This window comes from Danio rerio, chromosome 3 (genome assembly GCF_052040795.2).
Source record: "Danio rerio strain M-AB ecotype USA chromosome 3, GRCz13ab, whole genome shotgun sequence".
Taxonomy (NCBI): Eukaryota; Metazoa; Chordata; class Actinopteri; order Cypriniformes; family Danionidae; genus Danio; species Danio rerio.
This window is the reverse complement of record NC_141023.1, coordinates 18,698,278-18,720,000: the sequence shown is the minus strand read 5'-3', so window position 1 is coordinate 18,720,000 and position 21,723 is coordinate 18,698,278. Positions and strand designations below refer to the sequence as shown.

At 35.6% G+C, this 21,723-nt stretch overlaps 2 protein-coding genes across 4 annotated transcripts in view; one reads left to right on the top strand and one right to left on the bottom strand.

The window, feature by feature from the left end:
- il12rb2l (interleukin 12 receptor, beta 2a, like) overlaps window positions 1–16,489 on the bottom strand; it is a 26,914-nt gene extending 10,425 nt beyond the window's left edge. Inside the window, exons 1-11 of the mRNA NM_001365786.1 lie at window positions 16,016–16,489; window positions 14,615–14,887; window positions 11,325–11,460; window positions 11,074–11,225; window positions 8,517–8,659; window positions 7,636–7,780; window positions 4,748–4,824; window positions 4,392–4,638; window positions 2,435–2,626; window positions 2,251–2,352; window positions 1–62 (exon numbers count right to left, since the gene is read on the bottom strand). The exon at window positions 1–62 is cut by the window's left edge and continues 70 nt beyond it. Coding sequence (NP_001352715.1) covers window positions 1–62; window positions 2,251–2,352; window positions 2,435–2,626; window positions 4,392–4,638; window positions 4,748–4,824; window positions 7,636–7,780; window positions 8,517–8,659; window positions 11,074–11,225; window positions 11,325–11,460; window positions 14,615–14,887; window positions 16,016–16,079 — 1,593 coding nt within the window. The 5' untranslated portion in view covers window positions 16,080–16,489. The remainder of the gene's footprint in view (window positions 63–2,250; window positions 2,353–2,434; window positions 2,627–4,391; window positions 4,639–4,747; window positions 4,825–7,635; window positions 7,781–8,516; window positions 8,660–11,073; window positions 11,226–11,324; window positions 11,461–14,614; window positions 14,888–16,015) is intronic.
- A 2,049-nt stretch (window positions 16,490–18,538) lies between these two features.
- The window catches only part of rfx1a (regulatory factor X, 1a (influences HLA class II expression)), a 63,573-nt gene continuing 60,388 nt past the window's right edge, over window positions 18,539–21,723 (top strand). For all 3 annotated transcript variants that reach the window (XM_087241876.1, XM_087241865.1, XM_087241869.1), the window contains exon 1: window positions 18,539–19,139. The gene's annotated coding sequence lies outside the window, so the exon portion shown is untranslated. The remainder of the gene's footprint in view (window positions 19,140–21,723) is intronic.

Below are 21,723 nucleotides of genomic sequence, written 5' to 3'. Positions count from 1 at the left end.
TGTCAGAGTCACAGACGAGTGAGAAATGTCCGTCACTTGGATAACTGAAACTTTAGGAGGAACTGCGAGGTGGGGAAGATTAGAAGATGATGTAAACATTGACTTTAGATCGTTAACAAATCTGATTATATGATCTTGCATTTATTAACCAATACTTTATAGCCCAAATCTAGCTAAAAAGTATAAAAAAATAAATATTCTAAATTACACTTTTTCTTGATAGATCTAAGTGGATATTATTAATAGAGTCCTATACAAAACCAGACGACAGTTTTGCAGTTATCACAAATCTAGTTTTTAATATTTTATTAAACAATTCATTTACATTTTAACACTATACTTTGTTATCCCACAACAAAAAGAAACCAACAACAAAAAAACATTGCCATGTCAGTAAGATAGAGATAGTTTCTTCATACAAAAAATAAATAAATTGGTCAGTATTTTCAGCATTTCGTAAAGTTATAGGAACTGTATTTTTATTTTGTCATTATTATAGTCCTTTAAAGGAATAGCAAGCCAAAAATGACAAATGCTGTCATCATTTACTCTCCCTTCACTTGGCCTAAACCTGTTGCTCTTACATTTCTGTTAAACATAAAAGAAGATATTTTGAAAAAGGATGAAAACTGGTAACCATTGACTTGCATAGTGTTTGTTATACCTACAATGGATGTCAATGATTACCATTTTTCAACATACTTCAATAGATCTTCTTTTGAGTTCAATCTCTCACTCAATCACCTTCAGCTTGTTCCCTGCTTTTTAAATGTATTTTTTTTTAATTCGCCATTTTTGGGTGAACTATCCCTTTAAATGAGAGTAAAGAAAGCAGTTTTTGAGGTTTTCCAACATTCTAATTCAAACTTTTAGTGAACTTTGTAATTTGCTTTTTAACAAATCCGAAGGAAAGTGATAGAAAATAGTTTTAAGAGTTCTTACTTAGATATGCTTAGCGTTAATAGCAGGTTTGGCATGTTGTCCCGGGAGAGAAGCCTGAGCTCGGAGATACTTGAGCCCAAGGCTACCACCAAGTCAATAAGTATATAAGGAAATCCGAGATCAGGTAGGTCTCAAGAGCCCCCCCTTGGAAAAGGGAGCAAAGGAGGAGATGGGGTGGAAGGGGGGGTTCTTCCAAAACGAAGATTCATTTTTAGTAAGCTGGGTCACTCGGATTGGATTATTACTGACTACAGATGAGAAGCCAGTCGTGCTCAATCATATCAAATGCTCCTCTCGAAATTTGTTTGTGAAACTTCACTTGTGCACACATGCCTACATGAATAACTCAATTACACGAGCAATATTCACTTAAAAACACTCTTAAAACTACCACAGAAAAATGTGAGAATAAATGGAAATAAAAAAACTAAAAGAAATATATAAATTTATGGAATCACTTAATGTTAATGTGTCCCTGTACCATTAACCAAACTCACAAACTAACTTTAAAACTATTAAACCATGTCTTGAGTATATTAATTATTATTACTCTGTGGTTAATAAATAGCTACACTGTAATAATGACACCTTAGAATAAATTACATTTTAAAATATTTGAAAAAAACTTAATAATATAAATTACTAATTAAAAAGGGAAGTGATAATTAAATATAACGTGTATTTGATTTATCAAATCATATAAATAAAAAAATAAATTTTTTATTGTGTTACATTTATTAATTTATTTTAAATTTCTACAGGTTTGGTGCAGAAGTTAAGACTATAGAAGTTAACCCAAACATAAGAACATCTACTTCTGAGAAGCTTTTAAATGTGAAAAGGGTCATAATACTTCTACATACATCTTTGATAACAAAACAAGTTAAAGGGATAGTTCACCCCAAAATTCAAATGTACTCATCCTCAAGTTGTTCCAAACCTGTTGAACACCAAAAGAAGGTATTCTGAAGCAAGCCAAAAACCTGTAACCCTTGACATCCATAGTAGGAAGAACAAATACTATGCAAGTCAATGGTTACCGGTTTCCATTTTTCTTCAAAATATCTTATTTTGTGTTCGACTGAGGAAAGCTTTGAAACAATTAAAGGTTATCTAAATGTTGAATATAAATCACTAAAGAGGTATACCTTTAAACATACATAACGTTAATTTATCCTTTCACATGTTCAGGTTTTTATTTCTGGTGTTGCTGTTTCACACAATTTGCAAATAAAACATTGTCAGAGAATCATGCAAGTTGACTAATGTATCATGGATTTTTAACATTCTTAAAAATATGTGTACTACCTTTTTGACGAGTGTATGCAATAGATGAATTGAGGAAAGTGCTGTGGTTGTTAAAGATGGCGAAGAGTGACACATTATACGCCATGTAGTCCTTAAAGTCACCTGTGGATGGAGACAAAGTCAAAACTACTGCGAGCATCAGTGGAAACAACAGCTTATCTCTTTTTGATGTTCATAAACCCACCTGTGAGTGTGACAGAGCTCTGTGTTCTGTCTACTCTCAGCCAGTTCAGGCACGGGCGGTCAGGTGCGACAGACACGTGCTGGACTACATACTGCAGGACGCGCTCAGATAACTCCGGCTGAACAGACCATGAGGCCAACAAAGCCTGCTTCTCACTCCTTACATTCAGATGCACCTCAGGTATAGACTGTTCTACAGGGCAAAATATGATACAGTTATAATACTGTTTAATTACATGCTCACATTAAAAACATTTAGCACTTTTTTATGTCTATAAAGAAATCTCTTACGCTCAATAAAGATGTGTTTGTTTGGTTAAAAACAGCAAAAATGGTCATGCTGTCAAATGTTTATTTTTCATTGTTTGGTCATGTTAGTAACTGCATTAACTAACATAAACTAATAAAACCTTATGGAGAGGCTAATAATATTGACCTTAACAGTTGTGAATTTTGATGTTTTGTTGTATTTTCTAGCTAAACTAAAAGAAATAAGACTTTCTCCCAACAAAAAACGAATCAAAAATGACTAATGATTCAATATTTATTAATAGTAATAATGTAAACATTGAAAATAAAGGATAAGTTTGTTGTAGGGTTGTCAGGAAATCATAATTCATGTCACGACACTATACCAGCTGAAGTATCATGAAGTATCAAGTATCGTGATACTGTAATACATAACTCAAATCTATGAAATCAAGCAAATTATCAGAAATACTAGATTTAATATGGTATAGTACATAAATGATCAAACATTATTTTAGTGTACCTGTTGCTTTTTTCCATCTATTGTCCATCAAGAACCCAAAGTAATTCAAATTTCACTTAGTAAGTTGTTCTTTTTAGGAGAGTGTGGCATTCTTGGTAGCTACTAAATCATATTTACAGGAACAGAAATGGACTGATTCAGATGTGTGTTCAAACTGAAGTATCAGACAGTATGTGCAATACCACAAAAGCTGCTAATTCGAAACAGTTTTGCGGACTTAAAGGGCTCCACAGACTGCTCAAGTTAAAATAAAATAAAGTGGCCTATTGTTTATTTGCCGGCACAAATGTGAGTATTTTAGTAACTTTTCCATATGTAACATTAACTATCATACATCCCATAATCAGAAAAAGTTGAGACAGTTTGAAAAATGCAAATCAAAAAAAAAAAAAGATTTTAAATTTACTTTGATTTGTTTTTCACTGCAGACAATACAAACACAAATATTTCAGGTACTTGACTGGCCTGCATGCAGTCCCAACCTGTCTCCAATAAAGAATGTGTGGCACATTTTGAAGCGCAAAATGCGACAACGAAGACCCGGTACTTTTGCCCACCTGATGCGTTTGCAGACTTGGTGTCTTTAGCCCCTAAATGTCTTTTAAGTCTTGTGAAAAAGAATGATAACATTACAAAGGGGTAAATGCTTTACTGTTTCAACTTTTTTTAAATGTATTGCAAGAACCAAAATTGGAATATTGGTTTATTTTGGAAAAAAAAAATCATGAGAAACACATTAGATCACAGGTATCAAACTCAGTTCCAAAAGGGCCACAGCTTCGCACAGTTTAGTTCCAACCCTAATTAAACACACCTGATCAAACTAATTGAGTCCTTCAGGCTTGTTTGAAACCTACAGGTAAGTGTGTTGGAGCAGGGTTGGAACTAAACTGTGCAGGGCTTCGGCCCTCCAGGAATAGAGTTTGACACCCCTGCATTAGATAATGTTTTTTATATTGTCTGCAATGAAATAAAAAACAATGTAAAATTCAGAAATCTCTACTTTCTTTTTTAGTAGTATTTTCCATACTGTCCCAACTTTTTCTCATTTGGGGTTGTAGAACCATTAATGACAATACTACCTTTTACAAACTACAGTGGCACCATCAGTATTTAGTAGCCATAGTATTGCAGCACTACCATAGTAGCAGTAAACCATATAACCCTACTTTTTTTTTTTACATACCCCTCTCAGGAAATGGCATGAGTGTGGGGTCGGATGTGCCCATTGAGGTGCTGGCAGACACAAAAACCCCCACAACGCTGGGTTTTAAAGGGAAGTGTCTGAGCTGTGGGCAGCTGTGTTCAGTGCGATGCTGGTTTCCAGCGTCTCTCTTCTGCCTCGCAACCTGCTTAATCTCAGTGCCATTTTTAAGCGTCAGCGTTACAATATAACTCGTAACTTCCCCTCGAGCCTGAGACAGGGGCATTTCCTGAGACAGGAAAGAATAGACAGAAACATTTCAAAAGCACATTCATAATGTACTGAACCTTTTGAACGGTAGCAAAGTTAAGTAACTAAGTTATAGGAGCATAATCTACCTTCCAATAAACGTTACAAGATGATTTGTCAGAATTAGGTGCGCAGTCACTCCAAACATCCAGCTGTCCAACTGGAGCTATTGAAAACATATGAGAAAAGAAAAAGTCTTTGTCAGTTTTTAGTTGGAATTAGGGCTGCACGATATTAGAAAAATCTGACATTGCATTTAGTAAAATTTCACCAGATGGGTTAAAAAGCTCTATTGGGTAAGATTTCAGGTGCAGAGATAGAATCATCAAATGCAAAATAGCATTGCATAGTCTTCATTGTGTAAATAATTAACTCACTATTATTTTATTATTTATCAGGGGTCGCCATAGCGGTGTTTAGGTCACAATTCAAGGTTTTAACAAACCATTAACTAACATTACTTGTTCAAGAAACTACTAATTAGCTCTTTATTAATAGTTAGTAAGGCAGAAGTTGGGTTTAGGTAACAAATTTAATTTAGTAATGGTCAACTTTGGTCAAGTTTGTTTAAAATCAGCCCATATAAATTGTTTGCAACCACTTACCTTAAAAATATTTTGTAAATCCAACGAATCTATTTTTAGTGTAGGATTAGGGATGGATAATACTTTAGATCTACTTATGAACAGGTAATATCTTAGCAGGTAATAAGCTAACAGTTAATAGCATATATTGTGACCCAAACTAAAGTGTTACCAAAAATGAGAACGCAATCAGGAATAAACATATAAAACAAACCCTTTTATATTTCTGTTTTGATTTACTGTCAGTCTCATGCACTCAGATGATGCAGATTTGTAGGTCAGAGTTTACCAAACAGCAACATACTACGTCACAAGAGCTTGTGTTTTTCTGTCTGATGTATTCGCACACGTGAACGAAAGCATATGGGTCAAAAGGTGCGATGTTACTGCACTTTAATTCTTCTTGGTACAACAAATGCAAATTTTTTTTGGCTTTTTATACACAACATTTGTCAAAATAAAATAAAATGAAATAAAATAAAATAAAATATAAAATAAAAATATTTTTGTATTGTTTATCATAGCAGTTCATTTAACAGAAATTATTTTGTTTGATACTGTTAACTTGCCTAGTAAATCTAATTATGCTAGTTAAGCCTTTAAATTAACTTTGCTGAATACTAGTATCTTGAAAAATATTTAGTAAAATATTATGTACTGTCATCATGGCAAACATAAAATAAATCAGTTATTAGAAATGAGTTACTAAAACTATTATGATTGAAAATGTGTTGAAAACTAATCGTCTTTTGGGGGCGAGGCAGTGTCGCAGTAGGTAGAGCTGTCGCCTCACAGCAAGAAGGTCGCTGGGTTGGTAGTTCGAACCTTGGCTCAGTTGGCATTTCTGTGTGGAGTTTGCATGTTCTCCCTGCCTTCGCGTGGGTTTCCTCCGGGTGCTCCGGTTTCCCCCACAGTCCAAAGACATGTGGTACAGGTGAATTGGGTAAGCTAAATTGTCCGTAGTGTATGAGTGTGTGTGTGGATGTTTCCCAGAGATGGGTTGCGACTGGAAGGGCATCCGCTGCATAAAAACTTGCTGGATAAGTTGCCGGTTCATTCAGCTGTGGCGACCCCGGAATAATAAAGGGACAAAGCCGACAAGAAAATGAATGAATGAATGACAAATCGTCTTTCCGTTAAACAGAAATTGGGGGAAAAAATTAACTCAGGGTTTATAATATAGGGGACTAATAATTCAGAGGACTTCAACTGTTTGCAGGTACTTTTAGAATTAGAAAATATAGCATTTACTTGATGTCCACCGATTAAACACTGATGAAATACTGCACACTGATGAGAGAAAACCTAGATATTCACAGAGCTTTTAGAGAGATACATAGAATTGAAGATTTAAATTAAATTTAGTTGCTTTATTTTTGAGGTTTAGTGGAGGCGGCTTATATTTGATCCAAAGGTCAAACGTTGTATACAGAAGGGTTAAAACCAGGATTTTAACAGGGGCGTTGCTAGACCAAAATATCGCCAGTGCCCCAGAAAATGCGATAAATGAGATATGATTTACTTCATAAGCAAAGTGTGTTTATTAAGAGTGGTAATCTGGGAATAAAGACTTTATTCTCTATGTGAAACCGAACCAAAGCTGGTGAAAGCAATGTGTTTAATCAAAAAGCAAACTGACGCATCTCTGCATGTGCGCAGTGAACCATACCCGCGCGTTTCACACACTGCTTTTGCTGGACCCTGACTCGCTGCTCTTCTCCCGGTGTGAGTTCCGGTTGTGTACATGCACGTCAAATAGTACTTGCTGCTCACGCGCCGCCGTTATAACATCCTTTATGCGTAGGTGACCGCACATAGTGAGTTTTTCAAGTCGACAAAGTTTTAATAATATAATGGTGATCTTATTTAGACTAAGCTCCTGATAGATTTTTTTGTTTGAAGTAAAAAGGAGGGATGACGAGTCAGGGAAGTAATACTTAATTAACCTAATTCTCTGCCATGTCAAGTCTAAAACAACAGATAATTCTATGAAACATCTTTTTTGTTTTGAAATGTCTATAGAATTTCATAGAAAGGAAACTATTAGTCATGTAAAGATTTCTTAAATGATCTTAGCATCACTCCAGTTATGTCTTTACACTGTTTTCCAGTTACATTTAGGATTAATTTATGTGATTTATTTAGAATAATAACTGCATAATAACAGTAATACCTTTATGTATTTATAATAAATATTTTATTTCTATATATTTTGTGTATATATATATATATATATATATATATATATAAATTTTTTCTTGATTTGTCTTTTTTTTGAGGGGGCGTGCCCCAGTAGAGCTAGGAACACCCCTGGCTAATAATAAGATTCAAGACCATCCAAATGACTAGATGGACAATAAGTGACTGCAGTGAGGTGTGTGGGCTTTTCTGACCTGCAGGAGGCGTGCGCACTGAATACACTGAGCTCCAGTTACTCATGACTTTCTCTTCATGTCCACAGTGGCAGCGAACGCGAAAACTGTACTGAGTGAACGGCTGTGGATCCTCTATTCGAAACATGCTCTGGCAATCATCCACCTGCACAAAAATGATTCAAAGGTGTGACGACTGGTTTGATTCTGTTGTTGACATTTATCTTAAACAACATGCTTAATGATGGATACTCTGAACTATCGCTTTAACCAGGATTAAATCTCTGACCTTAAATGACTCATTTATCTTAGATTGTATCTTTATAGATTGCATCTTTAAATATAGTATACTTGTCACATTCGCAATCAAACTCACTACGAGATGTAGTGAAATGCTTTTTACCACTGTCCTAGTTACACTAAAATTCAGACTTACAACATTTTCAAGGTAAGTGGTTGCAAACTGTTTATATGGGCTGAATATAAATAAACAACAACTTAATTTGTTTGTTTAAACTCAGCCCATATGCTTGTTTGCAATCGCTTACCTTATAAAAATTTTGTAAATCCAATGAATCATTTTTTCAGTGTATTCATAAAGTGTACAGACATGCATTGTAAATTGTATAAACAGAACAATTAACAATAACATATATATATATATATATATATATATATTTTAATTTATATATCATATTATATAATAAAACATATAATATAAACATGACAAGAATACATTTTTTAATTGAAAATCCCACAATCCTACAAATGTGGCTCAATACTGAAACTTAGGAGAATGAGGAGTCGCACACATGAACACAATGACATTGGACTTGACTTAAAAATGTGGAAATATACACACAGATGTTGCAAATCCTTTTGCTTTTGTCAATTGCTTTTACCTCGGTCCAGTCTAGCATGTGATTTTGCATGTGGTATTGCACGTGACACTCATCTAATGTGCCCATAATGTCACAGTCCATGTCCCAGAAGATTTCCAGTGGTGTAAACATGTGGGTCATATTGTATGGGGGGTCTGGCCGCCCTGAAGAGAGAGAGAATAAAAGAAAAGTTTACACAGTTTTGTCTGTATCCGAGACTCAAAAGTTTATAACTGAACAGCCTGATCTCACGAGGAAACGTAACGGTATTATGTTTTGGCAGTTTGGTGGCTAATTCGTACAAGTTCAGTGTAGGCATGGGATGATAAGCGATTTCAAGGTATACCACGGTTTGGAAAAGTCAAGGTTTTAAAACCGTCAAAGTTTTCTGTTATAACATTCCTAAGGTATTCGTAAGTTTTTTGGTTTGTTTTGTTTTTTAAATGTCTTTCAAAACTATTTTATTTAGTTTTTTAGGGCAACAGTATCTTCAGCAGAAAAGGAACTTCTACATCAAAAGCTACTGGTCCAAAATATCTTAAATGTTTCATTCATTCATTTTCTTTTCGGCCTAGTCCCTTTATTAATCTGGGGTCGCCACAGCGGAATAAACCTCCAACTTATCCAGCACATGTTTTATGCAGCGGATGTCCTTCCAGCTGCAACCCATCTCTGGGAAACATCCATACACACTCATTCACACACATACACTACTGACAATTTAGCTTACCCAAATCACCTGTACTGCATGTCTTTGGACTGTGGGGAAACCGGAGGAAACCCACGCAAACACGGGGAGAACATGCAAACTCCACACAAAAACGCCAACTGACCCAGCCGAGGCTCGAACAAGCAACCGTCTTGTTGTAAGGCGACAGCACTACCTACTGTGCCACCGCATAGCCATTTTAAATGTTTCTTAAAATAAAATATATTGTGTTCAATGGGGGAACATTCTTTTTTACCCAGACATTTAAAAAAAACTTATTTTGGAGCAGCAATCACAATACCGTGAAATCGTGATATTTTTATCCAAGGTTATAATACCGTCAGAATCTTATACCGGCCATGCCTACTTCAGTCGAAAATGTATGCTTTTAAAAAGGAGGCGTGGCATCCAATCCCACCCCTAAACTCAACTATCAATAGAGGATAAGCATTTCATACTAAATTGTATGAAAAATATTGCACGATTTCATACAAATTAGACAGTAATTCAAAAAGTTACGAATTGCCATGAGAGAGCGCGTTGGACTGAATGATTAAAAAAACAGTACACATTTTTACAAATTATGAAACTATTCAAATTATTGAATTAACAGTATTGAATTAATTATTTATTTGGTTTAATATATTAGTATATTACTTAAATAGTTATTTATTCCTGTGATGACAGCTAACCTTTCAGCCACATTACTTCAATCTTAAGGTGGCAGTTCATCCAAACACGACAATTCTTTCATCATTTAAAAAACTGTTTTAGAAAGCACCATTAAATGATGACTACTTTAATTTTTAAGAAAACTATGCCTTTAGATGTCAAATGACCCTACAGAAATCCAGCAATATGATGATTTGACTCTCAAGACATCTTTGTTACATACAGTAGTGAACATTTGAAGAGGACAAAAACCAAAGTTTTTCTAAAACTATTGAACAAAACCCATTTGTGTATTAGGGTAATTAAAAAAAATGTTTTTGATCCGCTTCAAATTTTGACTACTGTATTCATACATAATCAACATAATAACTAAAAACACTTGCACTGCTTAGTATTTTAAATGTATTAAATACTGTTTTACTTCATTCATTTACTTTGCAGCTTGGTCCCTTTATTAATTCACCACAGTGAAATTAACTGCCAACTTATCCAGCATATGTTTTACTCAGCGGATGCCCTTCCAGCTGCAACCCATCACTGGGAAAAGCAAAGGACCTCAAGCCGGGAATCAAACTCGGGTCTAACTTGCAATATGAAAAATTTAAATGACTAACTGTGATAATTAATTTATTCATTCATTCATTTTCCTTTGACTCGATCCCTTTATTAATCAGGGGTCACCACAGTGGAATGAACTGCCAACTTATACAGCATATGTTTTACACAGCGAATGCCCCTCCAGCCCCAACCCATCACTGGAAAACATTGTTTTGTAAAAGCCTTTACAGTCTATTCATGTTAAAGGAATGTATCCTTGTTGAATAATTATTAAATATGTTAATATAATTTCTTATTGACCCCAAATGCTGAATAATACATGAAAGAAGAGTATAGTGCAGGGGTCACCAATCTCGTTCTTGGAGGTCCGGTGCCCTGCAGGGTTTAGCTCCAACTTGCCTCAAATCACCTGCCTGGGTGTTTTAAGTATACCTAGTAAGACCTTGATTAGCTTGTTCAGGTGTGTTTGATTAGGGTTGGAGCTAAAATCTGCAGGACACCGGCCCTCCAGGAACAAGTTTGGTGATCCCAGGTAAAGAGGTTTTTTTTTTTTAAACATTTATTGAATAGAATAATCAGAACCAAACCAAAAAAAATAAAAATCTAACAATGGTTTGCAGTAGATTAAACATGACTTACTGATATGGCCTGTGTTGAAGACAGATTCTTCAGACCGCGCATAACCCAAAACGTTTCTAGCAGTGACCCATACTGTCATCTGAGTGCCTTTTGTGTACTTGTCACGGTTAATGATGGCCATTTCACAATCACTCTCTGCAGAATTTACGTTCCTACACACAAAACAATGCTCAAATCAATGTCTTTATATAATATACAGGAAGCAACAGTAAAAAAAAATAAATAAATAAAAATAAAAAAAACTATCTCACCCTTCATAATCTTGCCAATGAAGAGTGTACACAGTTGTAATCATCGGCTCATCAGATATAGTCCAGGAGCAATAAATATCTTCTTTAACCAGGTCTTCGATAACACAATTAGGGTGGGATGGGGGAGACGGTGGATCTGCAAAAGATGAAACAATGTTCTAATGGGATGCCAACAAAAAAGTAATTTAAAAACTAGTGAAATAAACAACAAACAATCCAACACAATGTGCTGCAAGAGCCTCATTACTCTTAACACACACAAAAAAAAAACAGGAAGTCATGTGGAGAAATCTGCAAAAGCAAGCCACAAGGGTGTTGCACACTTCCACTTCTTGACTAATTTTGGACAGAATCTCAGAGCACACTCAGAGCACATGCATTATTCAAAGAAAGTTTTCCATTGAAAAAAAAAAAAAAAATCAATAAATCGAGCTCTCTTCTCAAATGAAACGAAAACATCAAAATGGCCTGCATTAATTCATGCCTTGATTCTCTGGATGAATCGAATCAACTCTGTAGAACCTCTTTTTTGCTGCCTTATAGTTTTTTGTTGAATTAACTTAACTTTTCAATTCATCTGAACTTACATCAACCAAAGTGACTAAAAATATTACCTCAAACTTAAATATTAGTAAGGGATTAGTTAGGGCTGCATGATAAAAAAAAAAAAAAAAAAAAAATCTGACGTTGTGATAAATATTTTTTCTGCGATTTGTATTGTGATATGAATGCAATTTCACCATATAGTTTATTATAGGACTGCAAAATATATCGTTTCAGCATCGATATCGCAATGTGAGAATCTGCAATAGTCACATAGCAGTAGTCAAGCAATTATTTATTCATTCATTTATTTTATTTTTGGCTTAGTCCCTTTATTAATCAGGGGTCCCCACAGTAGAATGAACTGCTAACTTATCCAGCATATGTTTTACACAGCGAATGCCTTTTCAGCTGCAACCCATCACTGGGAAACATCCAAACACACTTATTCACATACATACACTACGGACAATTTAGCTGACCCAATTCAATTGTACCATATGTCAGGACTTGTGGGGAAAACCGGAGCACCCGAAGGAAACCCACGCAAATATGAAGGAAACTCATGCGAATATTTGGAGAACATGCAAAATTCACACAGAAATGCCAACTGACCCAGCCGAGGCTCGAACCAGCGACCTTCTTCCTGTGAGGCAATCGAGCTACCCACTGCGCCACCATGGCGCCTTTATTAATTTCTCTCTTATTTACTTGTTTTTGGTACATCAAAACATATAGTTACCCTCCGACAAGCCAATTCAGCAAAGACTTGTGGGGAAAACCGGAGCACCCGAAGCAAACCCACGCGAACATGGGGAGAACATGCAAACTCCACACAGAAATGCTAACTGACCCAGCTGAGGCTCAAACCAGTGACTTCTTGTGAGGCCATCGTGCTACCCACTGCGCCATCGTGACACCCTTATTTATTTAATTATGTTTTAATGGCATATCAGCAGCACTGGCTATATTCATGGCAAAACATACACTAAACATACAATTTATTTCATACAATCATATCAGTTTTTTAACAAACATACATTGTACAATAAAAAAACAACAAAAAACATACAAATAATGATAACACTGAGGAGAGTCATATACAATCTTTTTGTCAAGCAATTAAAAAAATAACTTAAACCATTTGGACACAAGAAATTACAAAGTTTGTACTCTAACAAAAGATTAAATGTGCTTAATTATACACTCTGTGGTGTTATTTTACATTTGATTATTCAATTTCTTAATACTGTGTTTACAGAGAAGCATAAAGGGCTGTTTATTTAATGTTTTACCTTTGTTCTATTGTTTTTATCTGTCATTTAAATTTTTTTATCCATATATATATATATATATATATATATATATATATATATATATTTTTTTTTTTTTTTTTTTTTTTAGAAATTTGTTCATTTTATGCAGATTCACTACCCTAAAAAAATCATCACAATCAGCGTAACACTATGAATACATTTACAAATGCTTCTGAAATTAAATTCACAATATTATCTCCATATACATTTATAGTAAAATCTATATATTTATAATATACAGTTTTTTCAAATATCGTGCAGTTCTATTTTGCAGCACTATTTTGGAGCGAAATCTTAAATTTAATCTGGTTATAGTTATTTTGTAGAGGAATGAATCATGGATAACAAATAATAAACAAATTGCAGGCAAAAATAAATACAACAGAGCAAAAAGTAAAACAAACAGTGTTATGGTTTTCTAGAGTGTCAAACAGCATTCAGGTACAGAAATCGAATATTTAAATACAATGTGAAATAATAATGTATAGACATAGTATTACTAAATAAGTGGAATTATTGTTTACTAACGGACAAATGGTGTATTTTTGTGTGCGCAAATACTTCAATCTCTCTTGAATTGCCTTTAAAACACATGCAAATGATAAACGTTCACTCTGTTTTGGGTGCTGATCAACTTTAATCCAAAGCAACATTGCAAAGTCTATGCATTGTTGTTCTACATTTTACATTACATTTATATATAATCGATTTCTGTACCTGAATACCGTTTGACACTCCAGAAAACCATAACACACTGTTTGTTTTGGCTTTTTTCACCACTGGCTTGCTTGGTTTTGAACTTGTGGAGCTGCGCATGGATGGATTTGCTCTTCAGTGTTTGGACTTTCAGCAGTGAAAATTAAACCACACTGAACTGAACTAAACTGAACTATGAAAACTGGACTTTACTAGATCTTCTATAATATGCTGATTTAACACAATATACACTCCAAAAAGCTCTATATAAATAAACATGAACTGAATATCCTGCTATGTGACTATTGCGCACGCACACACATTGCGATATCGATGCTGAAAAATATATTGTGCACTCCTTTTTAAACGTTAATAATTTACAGATCAACATTCAGTTTTTTCCCAAATGAATCAAACTAGAAACCATACACTTTATCAGTTTCTGCATTTGCTGTCAATCACACCAACGTTGCGCAAAACATTCATCAATGCCTACAACCTAAAAGCTACAGCACAAGGCATCCAAGGATTTTGCTATAGTAATTCTGTCATTCATAAATATTACTAAATTAAGCTGAAAGTTCCAAAGATTAATCAAAAATTATAAATAAAGCTTATTTTCTAGAGAAAATGTATGCATCAGGTGAGCATATAACTTATACCAAGAAACATTCCTAGAACCCCCCAAAAAACAAGGTCATTTAAAGGTAATTGGTCAAATTCTGTTGTACTCACAGCCTCCTTGTGCTTTCACATTGCAGGTACTTCCACTGCATGAGCAGTTAATGTGCTCTCTATGCTCTACTGGAATAGAAAAGCTGAAGGTTTCAGTGGAGTTGGCACATGTGCTGGTTAACTGGTGCCCCGACGTGATAACATGAAGTTGGCAGAGATCACACTTGTATGCTCTTCCCTGTGCACTTGTATGGCACAAAACAGACACATCGCGATCCACAGGAAGGGCTTGATTCCACCAGCAGTTTACATCCACTTCAAATGCGAACAAGCCTGAACAAATACAAACACAAAGGGTGACGGAAACAGGTTGAGGCAAGGTTACGTTATGAACTTTGTTACATAAAACATATGGAAATACAATTTATATATATATATATATATATATATATATATATATATATATATATATATATATATATATATATATATATATATATATATATATTCAATCCAATTAAATATATAGCTGACCACTTGGTTGGTTTGCCTATAGGCTACAGTTTTTATTTTAAAACTAATTTTAACAGATTTTTACAAATGATGGGTAAGTTATTTTTTATGCTAATTTCATGACATTATTTTTAAAACTGAGATAACTTACAATTTTTAATGCACATTTGTAAATATATACCTTGTAATACACTAGTGGGCCTACTGTAAGCACCGACAAAATTGTAGGATTTTTTTTGGTACAAGAAAAATTATGGTTACCCTTCGACAAGCTAATTCAGCAAAGATTGTTTAAAATATCACTAAAACGCAGTTTTTAAACCTCATAACTGTATATAAAATGAGGCAGTAACTGCAAAAAGGTTCACTTTTTGAGGAAAAAAGAACCACCTCTTTCAATAGGCTGGCTACTTGCTTGTACTGTGTACTGGGACAGATGCCAACAGAGTGGATTGGGGTTAAGTTGGCTTTAAGTTACTTTCAGACATTCTCATTAATAATATCATTTCAGAAAAGTATTCTTTGCTCATTTTAAATGGGGAAATCATATTAGCAGCAAATAGCTATCAAAGTACAACGTTTTTCACATTTAATTAAATAGAGCCAATGTTGTTTACTTGCATGAAAGTCAGACTTACAGGCCGAATATTCATAGTAGTGGTAAACATAAGGACCATGTCACAAGTTGTCAAATGTGCAAATGTAAAACCAAAAATTAAGTGGCACGTGCCGCAAATGCTGCTAGAACTTTCATTTAAGTACATTTTTCAACTAAGAGCGTAGTTTTTGTCTGAAATTGGTTTAAAACACTTAAAAAAGTTTTTCTGTTAAAGTTGTGGCTGTGCCTTCTATTAATAACGTACATAAATATACAAGTATTTAGAAATAAATACTAATTCCTTTAAGATACAAAGTCCATATTCGAGAATAAACTTTTATTTAGCTCACCTTGAGAGCATATCCACATGTTCAGTAGTAAAAGAAAATGCAGCTTAGCATTCTGCCATGCCATCACTCACGGCATTCGCGTAGCCTATGTAAAAACTCCAGTATGACGCAACGTCCCGTTAACCGAATGGTTCACTCGTTTACGGAATGTCCACGGGCGGGCATTCAATTCTTTGCTTCCTTCTGAAGTGACATCGCTGACCATCAGAAGCAGCACGGAGGTTCTTCGGTAATCTTCTCAAATTATTTAACGTTAAAAGTTTTAGCTTTATTTTCTACATGCTATAAACAGCACTTTCCATACCCGCTGATATCGTTCCTTCATTCTCTCATAGACCAGGTTTACTTTATGCACTGCGTGGTTAAAACCTGAGAAGCTCGATCTCGCTTCTGATAAACACCCGTCCAGCCTAACCATAAGGCTCCGCCCACACCCCGTACGTCGAGGACGCAGAGACAGTTGACCAATCAGATCAACGATACGTCTCGGCACGTTTGTTTTAAGAGATGAACTTTTAGCGGAAACCGCGGCACTTTACAGCAAGTTTCAATACACCACGCTTCCTGAGCCCAGCTCACTAACTGACTGTACCAAAGAGGTTGTTATCATCAGATAAAAACGCGTGCTTTGTGTCGTAAGGACTAACTGGAGTTTTACTCACGTCAAAAACAATACTTAGCAAGAACAAATCCAATTGATAACACTGTTTAAAGGCTATATTAGATATTCAAGGTAACTTTTATGAGTCATATGCTAAAAAACTTTTTATTTTGCATTTGCGGTGCATTTCACGTTTTTACTCATAGTTTTTAACTGGACAGATTGTCAAATATGGTAAATATACAATTAGAGATTAGTCATAATTCCCACATATCATGCAAATGGCCTTCTTAAGAAGATTGGACAGTGTACATAAATTATTAGCATCCCCTTTGGAAGGTTTTGATTCACTTATAGATATGTGATTAATGCATTTATATTATCTTAAATGAGTGAGCCACATGGCGAGGCAGTGGCGCAGTAGGTAGTGCTGTCGCCTCACAGCAAGAAGGTCGCTGGTTCGAACCTCAGCTCAGTTGGCGTTTCCGTGTGGAGTTTGCATGTTCTCGCTGCCTTCGCATGGGTTTCCTCCGGGTGCTCCGGTTTCCCCCACAGTCCAAAGACATGCGGTACAGGTGAATTGGGTAGGCTAAATTGTCTGTAGTGTGTGTGTGTGTGTGTGTGGATGTTTCCCAGAGATGGGTTGCGGCTGGAAGGGCATTCGCTACGTAAAAACTTGCTGGATAAGTTGGCAGTTCATTCCGCTGTGGCGACCCCGGATTAATAAAGGGACTAAGCCGACAAGAAAATGAATGAATGAATGAAGTAAGCCATACCACAGCAATAATATGGCAATTTTTTTGTATATAAATATTTTAAAGCGAAACAAATTCTGTGCTTCAAAGTATTCGAGAACTCATTCATTTCCCTTCAGCTTAGTCCCTTTATTCATCAGGGTTCACCACAGCAGAATGAACTTATCCAAAATGAACTGCTTTACACAGCAGATGCCCTTCCAGCTGCAACCAAGTACTGGGTCCATACACACTCATTCACACACTTGCATACAGCAAGATTAGTTTACCAAATTCACCTATTGTGCATGTCTTTGGGCTGTGGGGGAAACCGGAGCACCAAGAGGAAACCCACGTGACCACGGGGAGAACATGCAAACATCACACAGAAATGCCAACTGACCCAGCCGAGGCTCGAACCAGTGACCTTCTTGCTATGAGGCGATCATGCTACCCACTGCTCCACCGTGATGCCCCCATGATGGTGTAGTGATCAGCGGTAAAGCCAGGAACTTGTGGAAATCAATTTCCAATATAAACAAATGCTGCAGAGTTAACACTAAACTCTGACCCTTTTCTTAAGCTCATCAGAAAGTGGCAGTTGAGACAGTGACCATTTGTCTTTTGTTTATCTGAAAGACAAAGGTGTTAAGAGCCCAGGACTTGCTTCTTGATCCAATCAACTTTTGACATCGTCTCAAACTCAGAGATACACATGGATCAGTAAACTTGCATGTCACAAAAGAGACACAAATGGAAAATTTCACTTCATATACCTGTATATTCAAATGATCATGTATATATTTAATATGCACTGCTTGAAATACTTCACTGTATGAAACTTTGCTTATTAAGGTTTATATATGAATGCTTGGGTAAAGATCAACATTACATAGCGATGTTTAGACTCTATCTATTCCAAATAATGCCTTGGGTAAATTAGATGTGGTTTGGAAAGTGAAATATGCATAGGAAAATATTTAAGACTCTTAAATATTATTATAGTTAACCAGTGGACTATGACTATGCAAATGCAGGCCACATTATAGATGACACCTCCCAGTGACCAACTCACAGGATCATCCAATCACAATGCTGGATTTGAAAGGTGACATCCTTCAATCCCGCCTTCCAGAGAAAGTATTAAAGACATTGTCTTGAATAAAGAAGGCCTGTAAAAAGTCTGTTAAGTGTGGGTCCTAAAGAGTGTGTCCTAAAAGGTGGTCGAAGAGTGGTCAAAGTGTGGTTCATGGTGGTTTGCGGGGTTTTGTCCTAGACATCAGACCTTTTGCTGCGTGTTCCAGCAAGGATTTGGTAATTGGATTCACAGTGCTTTTTCCAAGGCGTATGAACCATCGCATCAAGGCCACCACCTCCAAAAATCTGCGTGTCCCAGATTTCCAGGAACTCTACCTTCAAAGAAAAGGCATCGGCGTGTTCCCAGCATCGAACCACCACCTCTAGAAATCTCCAATTTCTGCGTGTTCCAGAAGATACCGATTTCTACGCTCAAGGATAAAGACGTCGGCGTGTTCCCGACATCAGACCATCACCTCCAGAAATCTCCAATTTCTGCGTGTTCCAGAAGATACCGATTTCTACGCTCAAGGATAAAGACGTCAGCGTGTTCCCGACATCAGACCACCACTTCTAGAAATCTCCAGTCTGCGTGTTCCAGAAACTAGATTTCTTCCACTCAAAGCTCAAGAGAGCCAAGTCTGCTCGTTTCATGCTTCAAGATCTGCAGGAAGATCCAACTTCTTCCATCCACTGCATCAAAGGCAGAAACGTAAATATTCCACTTTCCAACCCTTTAAATTAGACCTTGGCATAGTGTGTTTCAGTATAAAATATTCTAATTAATTAGATGTTTAAAACTGATATTCTTTAATAACAAAAACTTGCTCAGTTCTTTGTTATTGTAAAATAAGGTTTACCTTACCTTAACTTAATCACCTTCATCACTCGCCTATGCACTTCATTTATTGTACATTTAGTAATTGTAGTTACCCTTGATTAGTATTTTGTTAATAAATACACCTTTATTACAATTGTGTCTTCCTTGTGTTGATAATACAGAAAAAGGCTCTACAAGTCAAACGATCTCATTATCCTTCAGATTTAGCCAGATAATAAACTCCTCATTTGTATAATTTAACTAACAATACTTTATTGTTAATTATTTTGACAGTGGAAAGCTGTCTGGTGCCCCGTTTAAAAGGAGTTAGTTATCTGTTATTTCTACATTATTTGGTGCCCCATGTGAGGCTAAAATATCAATATTAATATCAATACCTAAGATATTGATTTTAATATTTGATAAATCCAATTATCACTACATTATTTGGTGCCCTGTGTGAGGCTAAAATATCAATATTAATATCAATACCTAAATATTGATTTTAATATTTGATAAATCCAATTATCACTACAATGGTGATTAATAATAGTATTAACACGAGTAAAAACTTCAGGTGGACAGCGCCAAATTATTACTTACAGATATCAGTACTAGTATAGTGTTGTTTAGTATTCACTAGTCAAAGACATTCTAAAAGTTAATATGCACCAATTTGCATACATTTCCCAAACAGAAATGAACTTTTCATAAAGATACGGTTCAAACTAACTGTTTCATTCTGTTGACCTTGCAGAGTCAAAGTTTTTGCAGAGGGGATTTTGATCAATCTTATCACTTGATTTTTTTTTTTAGCTTTCTAGAAAATACTGTGACCGACTAAACAGTTTTCGCCTCTAATGTGTTGCCTTGCAATTGTTCTTCATTGTGCAGCTGAGGGTAAAATATTAGCACTCCTATGAAAATGTTGATAAAATATATATTTGAAAAAGGGCGACACAGTGGCTCACGGGTTAGCACTGTTGCCTCACAGCAAAAAGGCTGCTGATTAGAGTGAATGGAGTTTGCATGTTCTCTCTGTGTTTGTGTGGGTTTCCTCCGGGTTTCCCCCCAGTCCAGAGACATGCGCTATAGGTGAATTGAATAAACGAAATTGGCCATAGTGAAAGAGTGTGTTTGGGTGTTTCCCAGTGTTGGGTTGTGGCTGAAGGGCATCCGCCATGTAAAAACATATGCTGGATATGTTGGCGTTTCATTCCCCTGTGGCGACCACTGATTAATAAAGGGACTAAGCCGAAAAGAGAATAAATAAATGAATGAATATTGGAAAAAGTTAGACAGTGGCTCAGGGGGTTAGCACTGTCGCCTCACAGCAAATAGGTAACCGGTTTGAGTCCTGGCTGGGTCAGTTAGCATTTTTGTGTCGATTATGCATGTTCTCACTGTGTCACTCCGGTTTTCCCCCACAGTGCAAAGACATGCGCTATGGGTGAATTGAATAAACTAGATTGGCCGTAGTGTATGAGTGTGTATGGATGTTTCCTAGTACCGAGTTGCTGCTGGAAGCGCATTCGATGTGTGAAACATGCTGGATAAGTTGGCGGTTCATTCCGTTGTGGTGACCCCTGATGAATAAAGGGACTAAGTTGAAGTAAAAAGATTGAATAAATGAATATATTTAAAAAATAGCAAGTGATGTTTAATGGAGCATGGAAAATTTCACAGTATTTATTTATTTTTTCTCAAAAACTCTTATTTATTTTAGTTTGGTTGGAATAAAAAGGTTTTTAAAATATTATTTAGGGTCATTTTTTGATTGGCTACATAACAAACAACTGTTTTCCAATGATTTGCCTATAGTTAGCCTAATTAACCTAATTTTAGTTAAATAGCACTTTAGGCTAAACACTATAGTATCTTGCAAAATTACTAGTAAAATGTTATGTACTGTCATCATGACAACGACTAAAGAATCTTGTAATTATAAATTATTTATCAAAACTATTCAGTGGTGTAAAGAAACAAATTACAAATACCCAAATTACTGTAATTGAGTAGTTTTACTCAGGTATTGTACTTTTAAAAATGTGTACTTTTACTTTCCTTTGAGTACATTTTTAGTGAGTATCAGTACCTTGACTCCATTACTTTCCATCAACTTGAAGTCCTGTGATTCCCGTCCAATCAAATTGCACATACAAAGTAAATCGCATCATACTGAACTACCTCAAAACATTTTAAATGCAGCTAACTGTTTGGAAGTATTGAAAGTGTCTAAGAAGATGTCCAAAATCTTTACACACAATGACTCAGAGTCTGTTTAGACTGATGTCACTGATGGGAAGATGACGCATGTTTACTGTAGCACATTATGATTTTGCGATCCTGGATTAACATCTATGTTTATCCTGCAACATCATTTTTGTTCGAAAATGTCATCCATACCTAATTTCTACCCCTAAACCCAACCATAACTGTGAATTATTCCCGAAATCAGAGGGGAGTAATAGTTGGA